The 18721-nt window shown below is 43.1% G+C and overlaps 1 protein-coding gene across 1 annotated transcript in view; it reads left to right on the forward strand.

Annotated features, from left to right (window-relative positions):
* Positions 1-14322, forward strand: part of LOC144506344 (serine/threonine-protein phosphatase with EF-hands 1-like) — a 103413-nt gene extending 89091 nt beyond the window's left edge. The window contains exons 14-17 of the mRNA XM_078232322.1: positions 65-171; positions 10754-10917; positions 11734-11818; positions 14141-14322. Of these exons, the coding sequence (XP_078088448.1) occupies positions 65-171; positions 10754-10917; positions 11734-11818; positions 14141-14322 (538 nt within the window). The remainder of the gene's footprint in view (positions 1-64; positions 172-10753; positions 10918-11733; positions 11819-14140) is intronic.
* The last annotated feature ends 4399 nt before the right edge of the window (positions 14323-18721 follow it).

Raw genomic sequence — 18721 nt, forward strand, 5'->3', positions numbered from 1 at the left:
TTTTTAAGAACTTTCTAAACAGATGGATGCTTTACCCATGAATTTTGTTCTTTCTCATGTCAAGAGTGAGTGTCGTTGAAACTTCAGCCCTGAAGTCCTTGCGTGAAAAGTTGTATGCACACAAATCTGAAGTTATTGATGCCTTCAAACAATATGATAAAGATCACACAGGTAAAGGATTAAGAGAGAAAAGAGGTCATTTGGCCCAGCATGTCTTGTCTCTCTTTTATTTCTGTGTTCATGTGTGTTTTTCTATTGCTTTCTATGAAGTGAGCATTTACATTCAGTGAAAGTACACCTTTGCACATGCACTGCAAGCGTTATTTGGTGCCACTTTTTAATTTGATTGGATGAGGTCATAGAGTCATAGAGGTTTACAGCATGGAAACAGGCCCTTCGGCCCAACCATGCCATCCTTTTTTTTAAACCCCTAAGCTAGTCCCAATTGCTCACACTTGGGCCATATCCCTCTATACCCATCTTACCGATGTAACTCTCTAAATGCTTTTTAAAAGACAAAATTGTACCCACCTCTACTACTACCTCTGGCAGCTTGTTCCAGACACTCACCACCCTCTGTCAGAGAGGAGGTTTGATGAGGACAGTGTCAGAGAGGAGGTTTGATGAGGACTTATCTGTTGAGGTAGTATGGGCGGAGATTAGAAATAGGAGAGGAGAGGTCACCCTGTTGGGAGTCTTTTATAGACCTCCTAAAAGTTCTAGAGAGGTTGAGGAAAGGATTGCGGAGTCAATCCTGCTTAGGAGTGAAAGTAATAGGGCAATTGTTATGGGGGATTTTAACTTGACTAATATTGACTGGAATTGTTATAGCTCTAGCTCGTTAGAGGGGTCAGTTTTTGTTCAAAGCGTGCAGGAAGGTTTTTTGACTCAGTATGTAGACAGGCCAACTAGAGGTGAGGCTATATTGGATCTGGTGCTGGGAAATGAGCCAGACCAGGTGCTAGACTTGGAAGTTGGTGTGCATTTTGGTGATAGTGACCACAATTCGGTTACGTTCACCTTAGTGATGGAAAGGGATAGGCATGAACCTCGGGCCAGTGGTTTTAGCTGGGGGAAGGGTAATTATGAGGCTATTAGGAGAGAATTAGGAAACATAGGTTGGACTAGGAGATTACAGGGACTGGGAACGTCCGACATGTGGAGTTTTTTCAAGGAGCAGCTACTGCGAGTCTGTGATAGGTATGTCCCTGTCAGGCAAGGAGGAATTGGTAGGGCTAGGGAACCGTGGTGCACCAAAAAAGTTTCTTTGTTGGTTAAAAAGAAAAAGGAGGCTTATGTTCGGATGAGACGTGAGCACTCGGGTAGTGCACTAGAAAGCTTTAGATTGGCTAAGAGGGAGTTGAAGAGCGAGCTTAGAAGGGCTAAAAGGGGACATGAGAAGACTTTGGCGGATAGGGTTAAAGAGAATCCTAAGGCGTTCTATAGGTATGTCAAGAACAGAAGGTTGGTTAGGGCAAGTTTAGGGCCAGTTATAGATGGCAGAGGGAAGTTATGTGTGGAACCGGAGGAGATTGGTGAAGCATTGAACCAATATTTCTCTTCGGTGTTCACGCAAGGGGACATGAATATAGCTGAGGAGGACACTGGGTTGCAAGGGAGTAGAATAGACAGTATTACAGTTGATAAGGAGGATGTGCAGGATATTCTGGAGGGTCTGAAAATAGATAAATCCCCTGGTCCGGATGGGATTTATCCAAGGATTCTCTGGGAGGCAAGAGAAGTGATTGCAGAGCCTCTGGCTCTGATCTTCAGGTCGTCGTTGGCCTCTGGTATAGTACCAGAAGATTGGAGGTTAGCGAATGTTGTCCCATTGTTTAAGAAGGGGAACAGAGACTTCCCCGGGAATTATAGACCGGTGAGTCTCACTTCTGTTGTCGGCAAGATGTTGGAAAAAATTATAAGGGATAGGATTTATAGTTATTTGGAGAGTAATGAATTGATAGGTGATAGTCAGCATGGTTTTGTGGCAGGTAGGTCGTGCCTTACTAACCTTATTGAGTTTTTTGAGAAAGTGACCAAGGAGGTGGATGGGGGCAAGGCAGTGGACGTGGTATATATGGATTTTAGTAAGGCGTTTGATAAGGTTCACCATGGTAGGCTTCTGCAGAAAATGCAGATGTATGGGATTGGGGGTGATCTAGGAAATTGGATCAGGAATTGGCTAGCGGATAGGAAACAGAGGGTGGTGGTTGATAGTAAATATTCATCATGGAGTGCGGTTACAAGTGGTGTACCTCAGGGATCTGTTTTGGGGCCACTGCTGTTTGTAATATTTATTAATGATCTGGATGAGGGTATAGTTGGGTGGATTAGCAAATTTGCTGATGACACCAAAGTCGGTGGTGTGGTAGACAGTGAGGAAGGGTGTCGTAGTTTGCAGGAAGACTTAGACAGGTTGCAAAGTTGGGCCGAGAGGTGGCGGATGGAGTTTAATGCGGAGAAGTGTGAGGTAATTCACTTTGGTAGGAATAACAGATGTGTTGAGTATAGGGCTAACGGGAGGACTTTGAATAGTGTGGAGGAGCAGAGGGATCTAGGTGTATGTGTGCATAGATCCCTGAAAGTTGGGAATCAAGTAGATAAGGTTGTTAAGAAGGCATATGGTGTCTTGGCGTTTATTGGTAGGGGGATTGAATTTAGGAGTCGTAGCGTTATGTTGCAACTGTACACAACTCTGGTGCGGCCGCACTTGGAGTACTGTGTGCAGTTCTGGTCCCCACATTACAGGAAGGATGTGGAGGCTTTGGAGAGGGTGCAGAGGAGGTTTACCAGGATGTTGCCTGGTATGGAGGGGAGATCCTATGAGGAGAGGCTGAGGGATTTGGGATTGTTTTCGCTGGAAAGGCGGCGGCTAAGAGGGGATCTTATTGAAACATATAAGATGATTAGAGGTTTAGATAGGGTGGATAGTGATAGCCTTTTTCCTCTGATGGAGAAATCCAGCACGAGGGGGCATGGCTTTAAATTGAGGGGGGGTAGTTATAGAACCGATGTCAGGGGTAGGTTCTTTACCCAGAGGGTGGTGAGGGATTGGAATGCCCTGCCAGCATCAGTAGTAAATGCGCCTAGTTTGGGGGCGTTTAAGAGATCCGTAGATAGGTTCATGGACGAAAAGAAATTGGTTTAGGTTGGAGGGTCACAGTTTTTTTTTTAACTGGTCGGTGCAACATCGTGGGCCGAAGGGCCTGTTCTGCGCTGTAATGTTCTATGTTCTATGTTCTATGTTCTGTGTGAAAAAATTGCCCCTCAGGACACTTTTGTATCTCTTCCCTCTTACCTTAAACCTATGCCCTCTAGTTTTAGACTCCCCTGATTTTGTGAACAGATATTGACTATCTAGCTGATCTATGCCTCTCATTTAAGATCACCCCTAAGTCTCCTACGCTTCAGGGAAAAAGGTCCCAGACTATCCAGCCTCTCCTTATAACTCAACCATCAAGTCCAGGTAGCATCCCAGTAAATCTTTTCTGCTCTCTTTCTAATTTAATAATATCCTTTCTATAATAGGGTGACTAGAATTGTGCACAGTATTCCAAGTGTGGCCTTACCAATGTCTTGTACAACTTCAACAAGACATCCCAATTCCTGTATTCAATGTCTGACCAATGAAACCAAGCATGCCGAATGCATTCTTCACCACTCTGTCCACCTGTGACTCCACTTTCAAGGAGCTATGAACATGTACCCCTAGATCTCTTTGCTTTGTAACTCTCCCCAGTGCCCTACCATTAACTGAGTAAGTCCTGCCCTGGTTCAATCTACCAAAATGCTTGTACATTGTTGTACATTGGCACATCCCTTTTTAATCATTTTCTAATTTAATAGTTTAATAATGTTGACAAAGTAACCAACGCCATTAATCCCTTAAATTCTACCACTACTTGCAAGCTTTTTCCAAATATTCACCTACTTTTGGTTAAGGATGTTTTCTTAATATGTTTCAACATGTAAATTTTCACTAATTTAAATGTAATCTTACTGGATTTAAACTCATTTTTTGTGTTTATCTAATCTATGCCATTTTATACTTTATATATCGAAATACGCTTACTCATAACTTTCTCCCTTCTGAAGAAATAACATTTATTTATATTAGTTCCTTTAACATTTACAAGGAAGCACTAATGAACTTCTCAGCTAATTAATGACTGTTGAAGCATCTTCAGCCAGAGGTTGAAAACATAACCATCTTATAACATCTTATATGTGATGATACTGTGCCTTTAAGAAATGTATTTTTATCATGTTTCTTAAAATTCAGCTCTGTTTTACACTGTGCCAATTTGTCAGCACCAGACAGCGCTCATGCTGAGAATGCAGGATAGTGATTGATTTTAGCGTGGGATATGTTTGTTTTAATCAGTGTTTATTTTGGTTTTCCCTTGGGGTTTCAGAGTAGGGTTTTGATTAGGTTGATTGACAGAGGCAGAGTCATGTGAATGTGCGGAGCTAAACTTGCAGGAAAAACACAAGTTCTCTTTTTTAAACAGTTTCTGCAATCTCTTCCTTTCTCTCCCCTCTCTCTCTCCCTCCGCCCCACCACCACCCCCCCCCCCCAAGCCAAGCCTATGTGTTGCTAACTGATTTTGAAGAGGAGTTGAAGTCTGAGGGGAATATTGCATGAATTGGAACTAATAGAGATAGGTTAGCAGTTGTATTTAAACATGACAAGAATTGTATCTTGTCATGTTTAAATATTTCAATTGGTAAAAGTTAAGCTAATTCATTTGTTATGGTTAAACTGTGTTGTTAAATAAAGTTTGTTTTGATAAAGGCTCCCTAGTATGTCAATAGAACCATATCTGGAGTGAAACACCTTATCCTCACACTAATGCCAAAATAGAAAAACAGTTGGGGTCTAGTCAGGCTTCACAACACACCTCGGTGTTTCTGCTCTGCTATCAAGTGGATAATCCATCTCAGCCTCCTCCTGAGGTCCCCACCATCACACACATGTTAATCTTTAGCCAATTTGATTCACTCCATGTGATATCAAGATATGGCTGAAGGCACTGGATACAGCAACATCCCTGACACCATCCTGGCAGTAGTACTGAAGCGTTGTGTTATGGACATAGGACATTACAAGATGGTTATATTTTCAACTGTTGCCTTAAATTCAAGGTAAAATTAGATATTTTGGAGAGGGGGATGGTGACCTCCTATGAAATTTGAAATGAGCCCATGTGACTTGCTTGTTTTTGAGACAGAAACTCAAATCAAAACTTATTGAAAGTAAGGTGCAGGTTTTTAACACTGGGAGACAAAAGAGGAGACAGCTGCTTTTGCTGTGTAAAGACTCTCCGAGAGATTTGGAGAAGAAAAGCCACAACAGGTACTGTTATGCTGGGTAGATTGAAAAAAGACAGTTTTCTGATAAACCACCAAGCAGAATGCTGGTGAGGATGGATCCCCTGATCAAAGGAACAAAATTTGTGGAGAGTTAAATCCCATGTATGTGCGTTACTATTGGAAATCTAGTTGATCCTCTTCAGAAGATTGAGTGAAGGAGAATTTGTTTAAAAAAACACTGGGAGATCCACTCTGGTGGGGCAGAGAGAAGAGATCCTGTTAAAGCCGGGAGGAGCTTGGGGACTTTAAGCAGAAGACTGCATTTCCGCTGAAGTGGAATTAGTTGCCAATAATGTTTAGTCAATGTTGGTTTTAATTTGTTTGTTTACAGTAAAAGTCTTAAAACATGAAATATTGTCATGTGATTCCTTTCCGTTGGTCACGGCCATATCATTTAAAAGCTATTGGTCTTTATGGGGGCTCTTTATGGTAACAAATTGGGGGCTCGTCCAGGATATTAATCCAGAGGTTGTAAAATGTGAACACTGAAATTTTCCATAATTTGAACAAATGAGATCCACAGTAACTTTTGTTGTGTTCAGTAAAACATCACCATGGCTACATTCAAACCTCAGCTATTTCTGGAGTGAGACATTTGTGTATGCCACAAATGGGGTCCAGATGAAATATTGTGCTCTAAGGAGTCTGTACAAATAGCTCCTTGATCTTCGAAGATCTCAGGAGCTTGTTACACAGTGGGACCTGTTACACAGATAGTCCAACTAGGGAAGCGGCCGTACTGGACCTGGTATTGCGGCTAGGTGGTCGATGTTTCAGTAGGGGAGCAGTTCAGGAACAGTGACCACAACTCAGTAAGCTTTAAAGTACTGATGGATAAAGATAAGTGTAGTCCTCAAGTTAAGGTGTGAAATTGGGGGAAGGCTTATTACAACAATATTAGGCAGGAAGGGAAGAATGTAGGTTGGGGGCAGATGTTTGAGGGCAAATCAACATCTGGCATGTGGGAGGCTTTCAAGTGTAAGTTGATAGAGATTCAGGACCGCCACATTCCTGTAAGGAAGAAGGATAAGTATGGCAAGTTTTGGGAACCTTGGATAACGAGAGATATTGTGAGCCGAGTCAAGAGAAAAAGGAAGCATTTGTCAAGGCTAGGAGGCTGGGAACACACGAAGCAAGTGTGGAATACAAGGAAAGTAGAAAGAAACTTAAGCAAGGAGTAAGAAGGGCTAAAAGAAGTCATGAAAAAGCATTGGCCAGCAGGATTAAGGAAAATCCCAAGGTTTTTTATACATATATAAAGAGCAAGAGGGTAGCCAGGGAGAGAGTGACGAAGATGAAGGTTGGCCCACTCAAGGACAAGGGAGGGAATCTATGCGTGGAGCCAGAGGAAATGGGTGAGGTATTAAATGAGTACTTTTCGTCAGTATTCACCAAAGAGAAGGACTTGGTGAATGATGAGTCTGGGAAAGGATGTGTAGATAGTTTGAGTCATGTTAAGATCAAAAAGGAGGAGGTATTGGGGTTCCTGAGAAACATTAAGGTAAACAGGTCCCCAGGGTCTGATGGGATATACCCCAGAATACTGAGAGAGGCAAGGGAGGAAATTGCTGGGGACTTGAGAGAAATCTTTGTATCCTCACTGGCTACAGGGGAGGTCATGATGTGGAGATGCTGGCGTTGGACTGGGGTGAACACAGTAAGAAGTCTCACAACACCAGGTTAAAGTCCAACAGGTTTTTGCCACCAAATAAACCTGTTGGACTTTAACCTGGTGTTGTGGGACTTCTTACAGGGGAGGTCCCAGAGGATTGGAGAATAGCCAATGTTGTTCCTTTGTTTAAGAAGGGTAGCAAGAATAATCCAGGTAATTACAGGCCGGTGAGCCTTACATCAGTGGTAAGGAAATTATTGGAGAGGATTCTTCGAGACAAACTTTATTCCCACTTGGAAATAAGTGGACATATTAGTGAGAAGCAACATGGTTTTGTGAAGGGGAGGTCGTGTATCACGAACTTGATCGAGTTTTTCGAGGAAGTGACGAAGATGATTGAGGGTAGGGCAGTAGATGTTGTCTACATGGACTTCAGTAAGGCCTTTGACAAGGTCCCTCATGGCAGACTGATGCAGAAGATGAAGTCGCATGGGATCAGAGGTGAACTGGCAAGGTGGATACAAAACTGGCTCGGTCAAAGAAGACAGAGGGTAGCAGTGGAAGAGTGTGTTTCTGAATGGAGGGCTGTGACAAGTGATGTTCCTCAGGGATCAGTGCTGAGACCTCTGCTGTTTGTAATATATATAAATGATTTGGAGGAAAATATAATTGGTTTGATTAGTAAGTTTGGATATAGCAGGATATACATTGGTTGGAGACTTGGGCGGAGAGATGACAGATGGAGTTTAATCCGGACAAATGTGAGGTAATGCATTTTCGAAGGTCTAATACAGATAGGAAATATACAGTAAATGCCAGAACCCTTAAGAGTATTGACAGGCAAAGGGATCTGGGTGTACAGGTACACAGGTCACTGAAAGTGGCAAAGCAGGTGGAGAAGGTAGTCAAGAAGGCATACGGCATGCTTGCCTTCATCGGCCGGGACATTGAGTTTAAAAATTGGCAAGTCATGTTGCAGCTTTATAGAACCTTAGTTAGGCCGCACTTGGAATATAGTGTCCAATTCTGGTCGCCACACAACCAGAAGGATGTGGAGGCTTTGGAGAGGGTACAGAAAAGATTTACCAGGATGTTGCCTGGTAGGGAGGGCATTAGCTATGAGGGGAGGTTGGAGAAACTTGGTTTGTTCTCACTGGCGCGATGGAGGTTGAGGGGGACCTGATAGAAGTCTACAAGATTATGAGAGGCAGGGACAGAGTGGATAATCAGAAGCTTTTTCCCAGGGTGAAAGAGTCAATTACTAGGGGGCTTAGGTTTAAGGTGCGAGGGGCAAGATTTAAAGGATATGTACGAGGCAGATTTTTTACACAGAGAGTAGTGGGTGCCTGGAACTCGTTGCCAGGGGAGGTAGTGGAAGTGGATACAGTAGTGACTTTTAACGGGCATCTTGACAAGTACATGAATGGGATGGGAATAGAGGGATATGGTCCCCGGAAGGGTAGAGGGTTTTAGTTCAGTCGGGCAGCATGGTCGGTGCAGGTTTGGAGGGCTGAAGGGCCTGTTCCTGTGCTGTAATTTTCTTTGTTCTTTGTTCTTTGACCTGCCCCTGTCTGTTTTTCAGACTAAGTCTGGGACAATACAGCAGAGAAAGCTTCCATTGCTGTTGACATCATTAACACTGCTATACCTGCTCACTATTGGCCTTTGCTGATATTTGGGCAAATTCTTCCTCTTGAATTTCAAAGGGAGAGACGAAAAGAGAACCTAGAACAAGACAATTGGGAAGGAAATTTGAATTTGACAGAGGAAAACGTTGATTGCATGAATAAGGATGGCAGAAAAACATAGCAATGAATCCGATTTCACTCTGGGTTTAGACTTGGCAAGGAATATTCACTCAGTGCCTCAATTCAGTGAGGAAAGTGATATTGAGGTTATTGATATCAGGTATTGTCTGCACACTTGCACAGGAACTGAAGAAATGCAAAATTAGCTCAGCGACAGAAAACAAAGATTAATGGTCAATGGATGTTCTTGTGAATGGAAAACAGTTTCCAATGGTGTTCTACAGGGCTCAGTGTTGGGGCCCTTGCTGTTTGTTGAATATATAAATGATTAGTACATAAATATGGGAGACATTGTTTGGAAATTTGCAGATGACACAAAAATTGGCCGTGTCGTTGAGAGTGAAGAGGATAGCTGTTGACTCCAGAATGATATTAATGGTTTGGTTGAGTGGGCAGAGAGGTGACGAGTGGAATCAATCTGGAAAAGTGTGAGGTAATACATTTGAGGAGGACAAACAAAGCAAGGGAAACTCAATAAATGGGAAGATATTGACAGGGGTAAAGGAAGCGAATGACCTTAGAGAGCATATCCACAGGTCCTTGGGTGACAGGGCTAAAGGTGGTTCAGAAAGCAAATGGAACTTTTTTTTTACTGGGCAAGGGGATAAGGTATTGCTTCACTGGTTCAGAAAAGCACGGTGAAGCTGTTAAAACCAAAAATGTACAAAAGAAATTGAACGATCCCCTAAAGTCAATGACTTGCTGTAACCCCGCTGTGGAAATTACTGTTTCCTGTAAAGGTGTTTCCAAAGAGTCAGAGGCTCAAACTGCAAATGTTAAAAGGACATTGAAACATCTGACTGATATTGAAGAGTTAATGGCAGTTAAAGATGTGGTCAAATAATCTGAAATTAACATTCAGGCAAAGCCTGTTTTGTTTGTCTCCCCAAATGCATTACCTCACACTTTTCCAGCTTAAATTCCATTTGCCACTTCTCTGCCCACTCAAGATGTTTGTTTATTAGTGTCACAAGTAGGCTTGCGTTAACAATGCAATGAAATTACTGTGAAAATCCCCTCGTCGCCACACTCCGGCGCCTGCAAGGGTACACTGAGGGCCAATGCACTTAACCATCACGTCTTTTGGACTGTGGAAGGAAAGCGGAGCACCCAAGGGAAACGCGTGCAGACACAGGGGGAACATGCAGACTCCGCATGGACAGTGGCCCAAGCCAGGAATCGAACCGGGTCCCTGGCACTGTGAGTCATCCGTGCTAACCACTGTGCCACCGTGATGTCACAGAGCAGATAATAACAGTAATCAAATTTAATAAAACAAAAGAACGAATCACTTTGAAACAGAATGGCTTAGCTGGAAATAATACTGATACCATGGAGCTGTGAGGAAGAATGTCTGTTTGAATATAAATTCAAACTTCAGAATGCTCTTGTTGGAAAGAACTAGACAAAGCTCATAATGAATGTGGAAATGAAAAGCAGGAAGAATTTAAAAGAATTGGTGAACTGACTAGAAAGGAGTATCAAGATTTTTGTCAGGTCATTGACATAACTTAGACAAAGTTCTAAAAGCAGCTAAAGATGATTTCACTCAACAGAAGGATGAACCTGTGGCATAAAAGGAGGCAAAGTAAACCTGTATCTCCCAGAAAAGAAAGTTTAAATCATGAAAGCAAAATTGAAGATAGAAGTGATCCTCAATTTAAACAGGAAATTAAAAAATCAAATGTTTGGCTGGTGGAGGCTTTCTTCACAGACACTTAAAAAATGAAGACATGGAAGAAAATGGAAATCATAAGTTAAAACCTGAACAGATTTCAAAGATTGCATTTAAGCTCAACACCCTGATGTTGATGGTGATTCGCTTGCTAAGATTGGAACAAGGCGATTGCAGTCGCACCCAGCTGGACAGTGGAGCCGGGGGAGATGTTGAATAGTGGATGATGTGGTCAAACATGTCAAAAGCTTTAGAATTTATTGTCTTCCATGTGTGATTTTGCAGGGAGGATTTCAACCAGTCAGTGGGCTTTGGCTGTGGAATCTGTGCTACATTTACACCTCCCCTGGAGGACCCTACGTTCGAGATTGGTACGGGTGACTGCTGAAGGGAGTGTGGACTACCTCTCGAGCTTTGAAGATCTTCAGATTGAGCAGCCTATGAAAGAGGTAAAGAAATGAATAATAACCTCAATAAAAAAAACTGACTGTAACAATGAAAAAAATCTGAACCTTTAATAAATAGTTTTTAAGCAAACAAAAATCTGAATCTTAAACAAAACATACTACGACAGGTGGTGAAATTAGAATTCAATAAAAATCTGGAATTAAAATACTAATGATGTACATGAAACCATTGTCGTAAAAACCTATCTGGTTCACTAATGTCCTTTAAGGAGGGAAATATGTCGCCTTTACCTGGTCCGGCCTACCTGTGACTCCAGACCCACAGCAATGTGATTGACTCTTATATAGGGGATGGGTCATAGCCAGCGATGCCCACACCCGTGGATTGAACAGGGAAAAAAAATGCAGACTGAAAACACCAAGAGTTCCACCATTTACTGTGTAAATGGTACACCTCTGAGATAATGTTTCATTATTAATGTGAATTGTGACGCTTGAGACTAGCTTTTCCTGAAATAGGTCACTAGCCTGTTGCCAGGCTCCACATCAAGTTTGGCTGACCAGGGGACTCACCCACTCTTACCACTTGCCATAGGCGCACTAGAAAGAGTTATAGACTGATAAACAACCTACTTGACAATGTTATGAACACACCCTCCATGGGCCACTTCAAGTCCTGAAGGGAGGACTTGAACCCAGAGCTTCTGGCTTAGAAGCAGGGACACTCCCATTGCTACAAGACCTATTAACCATTTATTATTCTACGTTTACTAATATTATAATAGCAACACCAATAGTACAAATAGTCAAAAGAGTGACATTTAATTGCACTTACTGATCAGTGACTTCGATACACAGGTTCAGCCAAACTTGATTGAAACTATGTACAGGCATCGGGCAGATCTGGAGATCATTTTTGGAATGATTGACAAGGATCATTCAGGTAAATAGAAATACTCTTTCTATCAGTTTATCTTTGATGTGGATTTTGTTAACAATCCCCTGCAGAGACCAGGAATTTTGAACTTTATTTAAAAGCTGAAGGGATGACACAATAAGATTTCACATTACAAGACTTTTACTGTAACAAGCAAACTAGAAGCAACATTGATTAAACATTATTTTTGTTGGCAACTTATATTTCAATGAACAGAACTTACCTCTGTAACTTTAACACGATGGAAAATCCCACTTCATAGATATACTTTATAATGTCCCTTAAGCAGACAATCTATTCTCTAAGAACTAGTGCAAAGAGATTCTTTGCCCTTAAGGGTTGACTTCCATTCTTTTCCTTCCTCAGCTTGGTACGTTTAACCCCATAACTGTCTTTTACAGTGAGATTTTTTTTGACCCATTCTCCCTCTCTGTATTGTTCTTGCTGTTGAAACCCTCCAACCATCACTCACCTCAGTCCAGGAATCCAATGAATATCTGGGTCTTAGTTGGGTGTCATTCCGGCAGCAGCCATCTCAGCTGAACGCAAGAGCAGATTTTGATAGGCACGACTTCCATCCCCCAGGAGTCCTGATCCCGGGGAAAGGCCCATTGTGACCTTTCAACTGCCTGACTGGGCCTGTATTAATGTGTTTTCCCAGGAGATGCCCAGGCTCTGTATAAAATTGCCCACTCCTGTTTGAGGTTCTTATGTTTTGTTCTTATAAGGACCTGGTAAAATCAGAGGGGAGTTCACACATTTTGTATTTGGAGAGCTGTCTGGGCAAAGAAACCATGGAACACAAAACATGAGCCCCCTGATTCTTCATGGACTCTCCCGATGAATGCCCTGTCCCCCCAGTTCCTGAACAACTCTCCCAATCATCCCCCACATTTCTCAGGATTTCCCAGAGAATGCCCATCTAGCCCATGCTCCTCAGGGATTTTCCAAATGAACCCCATATTCATTGAGCATTCACCCCATGAAGCATTGTTTATACATCTCATTGAGTCACCCCAATCTTCCCTCAGAGTTCTGGGGGGTTTGGCAATGAGGGTGAGGGGGGCAGCCAGGAGAATCCCTGTGGACCGTGGTGCACTGAGTGGCTGATTAGTGCACTTAACGAGACCCCTCGTGGGAGACTCATCCAATGGAGACTCCATTTCTCACCTGACAAGTCCTTGCAGAATTCCTATTCACATTTGGGCCTGGTCCTTCAGTGAATAACTGGAGAAGAGCAGGAAGGTTAAAATTACAGTAAGAAGTCTCACAACACCAGGTTAAAGTCCAACAGGTTTATTTGGTAGCAAATACCATAAGCTTTCGGAGCGCTGCCCCTTCGTCAGATGGAGTGAAAATCTGTTCTCCAACAGTGCACAGAGACACAACATCAAGTTACAGAATACTAATTAGAATGCAAATCTCTACAGCCAGCCAGGTCTTAAAGGTACAGATAATGTGGGTGGAGGGAACATTAAACACAGGTTAAAAAGATGTGTATTGTCTCCAGACAGAACAGCTAGTAAGATTCTGCAAGATCAGGAGGCAAGCTGTGGGGGTTACTGATAATGTGACATAAATCCAACATCCCGGTTTAGGCCGTCCTCATGTGTGCGGAACTTGGCTATCAGTTTCTGCTCAGCGACTCTGCGCTGTCGTGTGTCGTGAAGGCCGCCTTGGAGAACGCTTACCTGAAGATCCAAGGCTGAATGCCCGTGACTGCTGAAGTGCTCCCCCTGTCTTCACCTCCTTCACGGGCACTTCACGGGCATTCAGCCTTGGATCTTCAGGTAAGCGTTCTCCAAGGCGGCCTTCACGACACACGACAGCGCAGAGTCGCTGAGCAGAAGCTGATAGCCAAGTTCCGCACACATGAGGACGGCCTAAACCGGGATGTTGGATTTATGTCACATTATCAGTAACCCCCACAGCTTGCCTCCTGATCTTGCAGAATCTAACTAGCTGTTCTGTCTGGAGACAATACACATCTTTTTAACCTGTGTTTAATGTTCCCTCCACCCACATTATCTGTACCTTTAAGACCTGGCTGGCTGTAGAGATTTGCATTCTAATTAGTATTCTGTAACTTGATGTTGTGTCTCTGTGCACTGTTGGAGAACAGATTTTCACTCCATCTGACGAAGGGGCAGCGCTCCGAAAGCTTATAGTATTTGCTACCAAATAAACCTGTTGGACTTTAACCTGGTGTTGTGAGACTTCTTACTGTGCTTACCCCAGTCCAACGCCGGCATCTCCACATCAGGTTAAAATTAGGCAGGGAAACACAGTTGCTATGCCCAATGATCAGCCACCAACTTCTCCCATCAGGAATGATCTCCATTGAGGAATTCCGCCAAACCTGGAGACTGTTCAGTTCCCATCTACAGATCAACATGGACGATCAGTGTATTGACGATTTAGCCCGCAGTATTGACTTCAACAAGGATGGCAGCATAGATTTCAATGAGTTTCTGGAGGCTTTCCGTTTAGTACAAAGGGATAATCAATAACCTTCTAATGAGTGAGTGTAAAGACAGTATAAATATTCACCAAGTGCTACTTATTTGTGTCCAGTTTCATATGTAAATATCCGTCTGTAGGCCTTTTTCATGTTAATATGTCTGAAATATATATACACATTTTCTGTAATAAATAGATACCTTTTGTTCTGAGATCTGTTTTAATTTGGCTTCACTGTATCTGATCATTGACATTGCGCAGTGAGAGAATATTTCACCATTACATGAAGATGTGCTCATGTTTGATAGGTTTCAGCAACCTGTGGTATTAGGAAATATTGAAGACATAGGTAGATGACGGGAAAAAAATGCTGGATATAGGAGCAACAGCAATAACTTGCACTTATGTGATCTCATTAACATAACACTTTGATTTGATTTATTATTGTCACATGTATTGGTATACAGTGAAAAGTATTGTTTCTTCACGCTATGCAGACAAAGCATACCGTTCATAGACAAGGAAAGGAGAGAGTGCAGAATGCAGTGTTACAGTCATAGCTAGGGTGTAGAGAAAGATCAACTTAATATGAGGTAGGTCCATTCAAAAGTCTGATGGCAGCAGGGAAGAAGCTGTTCTTGAGTCGGTTGGCATGTGACTTCAGACTTTTGTATCTTTTTCCTGGTGGAAGAAGGTGGAAGAGAGTATGTCTGGGGTGCGTGGGGTCCTTTGATTATGCTGGCTGCTTTTCCGAGGCAGTGGGAGGTGTAGACAGTGTCAATGGATGGGAGGCTGGTTTGTGTGATGGACTGGGCTTTGTTCATGACCCTTTGTAGTTTCTTGCGCTCTTGGACAAAGCAGGGGTCTTACCAAGATGTGATACAACCGGAAAGAATGCTTTCTATAGTGCATCTGTAAAGGTTGGTGAGAGTCGTAGTGGACATGCCACATTTCCTTAGCCTCCTGAGAAAGTAGAGGTGTTGGTGGGCTTTCTTAACTATACATTGGCGTGGATGGACCAGGACAGGTTGTTTGTGATCAGGACACCTAGAAACCTGAAGCTCTCTACCATTTCCACTTCATCCCCATTGATGTGGACAGGGGCATGTTCTCCACTACGCTTCCTGAAGTCGATGAATATCTCCTTTGTTTTGTTGACATTGAGGGAGAGATTATTGTTGTCGCACCAGCTCACCAGATTCTCTATCTCATTCCTGTAATCTGTCTCATCATTGGTCTTCTCAAGGGGACCAAAAACTTTGACACTGAGGCAAAGAAGGAACAATTAGAGCAGATGATGAAAAGTTTTCTCAAAGAGTAACATTTTTGTTATGAGGAACAGAGGGAGAGGTGGTGAGGTTTAAGGAGAGAATTCTAGATAGTTGAAGCCATTGCCAAGGGGATAATGGAAATTGAGAATAGACAAGCGATAGGAGGTGAAGATCATATGGCCCATCGAACTTGCTCTGCTATTCATGGCCGATCTTGGGTTTCAACTCCATTTTCCCGCCCACTCCCCATATCTCAATTCCCCAAGAGTCCAAAAATCTGTCTATCCCAGTCTTAAATGTATTCAACGATGGAACATCCACAACCCTCTGGGATAGAGAATTCCAAAGATTCAACCCTTTGAATGAAGACATTTCTTCTCATCTCAGTCCTCAACAATCGGCTTCTTATCATGAGATTGTACCCCTGTGTTTTAGATTCCCCGACCAGCGGAGACAATCTCTGTGTCTACGCTGTCAAGCCCCTTCAGAATTCTGTATGTTTCAAGGCGATCGCCCTTCATTCTAAACTCCAGAGAATATAAATGCAGCCTCTCATTGTGGGACAACCCCAGGCCCAAGAGGCCAAAGTTGGAAGAGTGTAAATTTATGTCTGAAAGCAAAAACATGAGAACAAGATATGGCACTCGGAGCTGGGTGGTGGAGGAGGGATGTGGTGTGGGAAAAAATCAAACTGGAGTCAGTGTTCATGGTCTGAAGTTGTTGAACTCAATGATGACGCTAGCAGGCTGTAAAGTGCCAAATCGGAAGATGAGACGCTGTTCCTCCAGTTTGACTTGGGCTGCACTCGTACATTGTAGCAGACTGAAGACAGACATGTGGACTTTTCCTTGGTGTGATGGAATTTCTCACTGAATAAAGCACCATCCCACTATCCTGAGAGGGCTAACTTCAGTTATTGTATGTATAAAAGTGGCAAGACATGTTGAGGAGGTTGTTAAAAGACAATGCAGAATCCTTTATAAGCAAAAGTATACAATACTAAAGTCTCAGGCTAAACCTTTCAAGGTTAGGTATCAGCAGGAGTACTGTAGCCAATTGTGGACCTCAAACTTTAGGAAAGCTGTCAAGGCCTTAGAGAGGGTGCAGAAGAGATTTATTGAATGGTACCAAGGATCTGGGAGGTTAGATATGTCGGATAGCTGGGGTTATTCTCCTCAGAACAGAGAGAGTTAACAGGAGATTTGTGGTAGCAGTTCAAAATCATGAAGTGTTTTGATAGAGTAAATAAAGAGAAACTGTTTCCAGTGTCAGAAGTGATGATAATCAGACAACACAGAATCAAGGGAAAAAAAGCACAGGTGCCAAGATAATATGCTTCTTTCCCACAATGTGTGGTTAGGATTTGGAATTAATTGCCTGACAGGGTGATGGATATGGATTCAGTAGGAAATTGGATAAATACATGGAGACAAAAAAAATGGGGAAAACGGGTAGTGTGGCTAATTTATTAACTGTTTTAAAGAACTGGCACTGTTGTGATGGGCTGAATGGCCTCCTTTTGTGCTGTATGATTCTGTAAACCTATCATCAGTCAATATTTAGTGCAAGGATGATTGGAGAAAGGAACAGTTACATGATGATGAATCCAGTCCCCAACCAGTTTGTGGCGATTACACAGAACCTAAGATCAGTGAGAATATTTGGCAAAAGGGACAGAATTTTATGAGAAAAATTCCAAGTGTCCAGCTAGTGTGAAAATGGGAAAGTTTTTACTCCCAATCTTATGCACATAGTGCTTGAAAAAATGGGCTAGACTGTTTCCAGCTACCAGAGGCAGTGAATGGGGCTTAATTCGCTAGCCAGCCTGATCAGGCAACAGAGGGAGCTGTTGCATATTTTCAGACCTCTGTGGCTGCACGTGCGCAATTACAACAGCAGAGGCCTGACAGAGAGAGAGATCTGTCAGCCTTCTGCTGTAGCAACCGTTCTCAACACAGCACCCCTCACCCCACCCCCCCCCACCACTGATCGCATGCAGAGTGGCAGTGGGTCCCCTTCCCTGATTGGGCTGCCCTAGCCTGGCCCCGCCCCCTTCAGGCTCCACCCCTTGGGCAGTGCCAGCCTGCCCAGTGGGCAGTGCCAAAATGCCAAACTGACACTACCAGGCTGGAACTGCCCAAGGGGCACCCTCCTCTTGCCCTTGACCCATCCCAGAAGGCCACAGAACTTCTGGTTCTACTGGTGAGGGCAATGCGACTGTTCCCTGTTCAAGAGGAGAAGATGTTTTCCTCACCAGAGAGAACCTCTCCCAACGAGGCCATTAAGGTAAGTGAGCCCGGATGATTGAGCGCCTGTCTTGCTAAACGCATGCAAAACATTATTTCAATATATTTACATAATTTATGCAGCCTTTCGCTGGAAATTCTGTGCTGGTAAAATCATGTGAGAGCCGAGAGATCAAGATCACGCCCGATTTCCTGGCCCTCGCACAATTTTACAGGCCCGCTCTGCCTTTGATGGGCGGGGAGAGCTGATAAAATTGCGGCCATTAGGTATTCTAATAGATGGGTTGAACAGCAGAATTCAAAGCTATTTATTTCTGTTACAATTTCTGATTAGAAAAGATGTTGTTGATCATCTGTTAAAATCCCAATGCTTCAAATTTCAGCTTTGTAGAATAGGTAGTGTTGATGTTATGAGGCTGGTTTAGTGGCAAAATGGTATCTGTCCACATGCCATCTTGGCGAGTTTGTGCATTGTGAATGCAGCTGGAAGTATCCACAGTGGGCGCTTGTGACGAAAGTGCATGTCCAAAGTTAATTTGAGTCCAGTGATGTAATTTTGGAACTCACTGCTCTGGTTAATGTTCTCCCCTTAACATACACAGCAGAGCGTGTGTTCATTGGCAGGAAGAATCCCATTATCAGCACTCTGTGAAGGGATCAGCAACTACTTCATTGCTGATTAATCTCCACTGGCTTTTGTTGACTGCTGGGTTTTTGCAGGCATTTGGTTTTTTAAAAATTCTTTCATGAGATATGCGGGTTAGGTTGATTGGCCATGCTAAATTGTCCCTTAGTGTCAGGGGGATTAGCAGGGTAAATATGTGGGTTACAAGGATAGGGCTTGGGTGGGATTGTTGTCAGTGCAGGCTTGGTGGGTCGAATGGGTCCTTCTGCACTGTAGGGATTCTATGATATGATTCTATGAGATATGG

This window comes from Mustelus asterias, chromosome 17 (assembly GCF_964213995.1).
Source record: "Mustelus asterias chromosome 17, sMusAst1.hap1.1, whole genome shotgun sequence".
Classification (NCBI taxonomy): domain Eukaryota; kingdom Metazoa; phylum Chordata; class Chondrichthyes; order Carcharhiniformes; family Triakidae; genus Mustelus; species Mustelus asterias.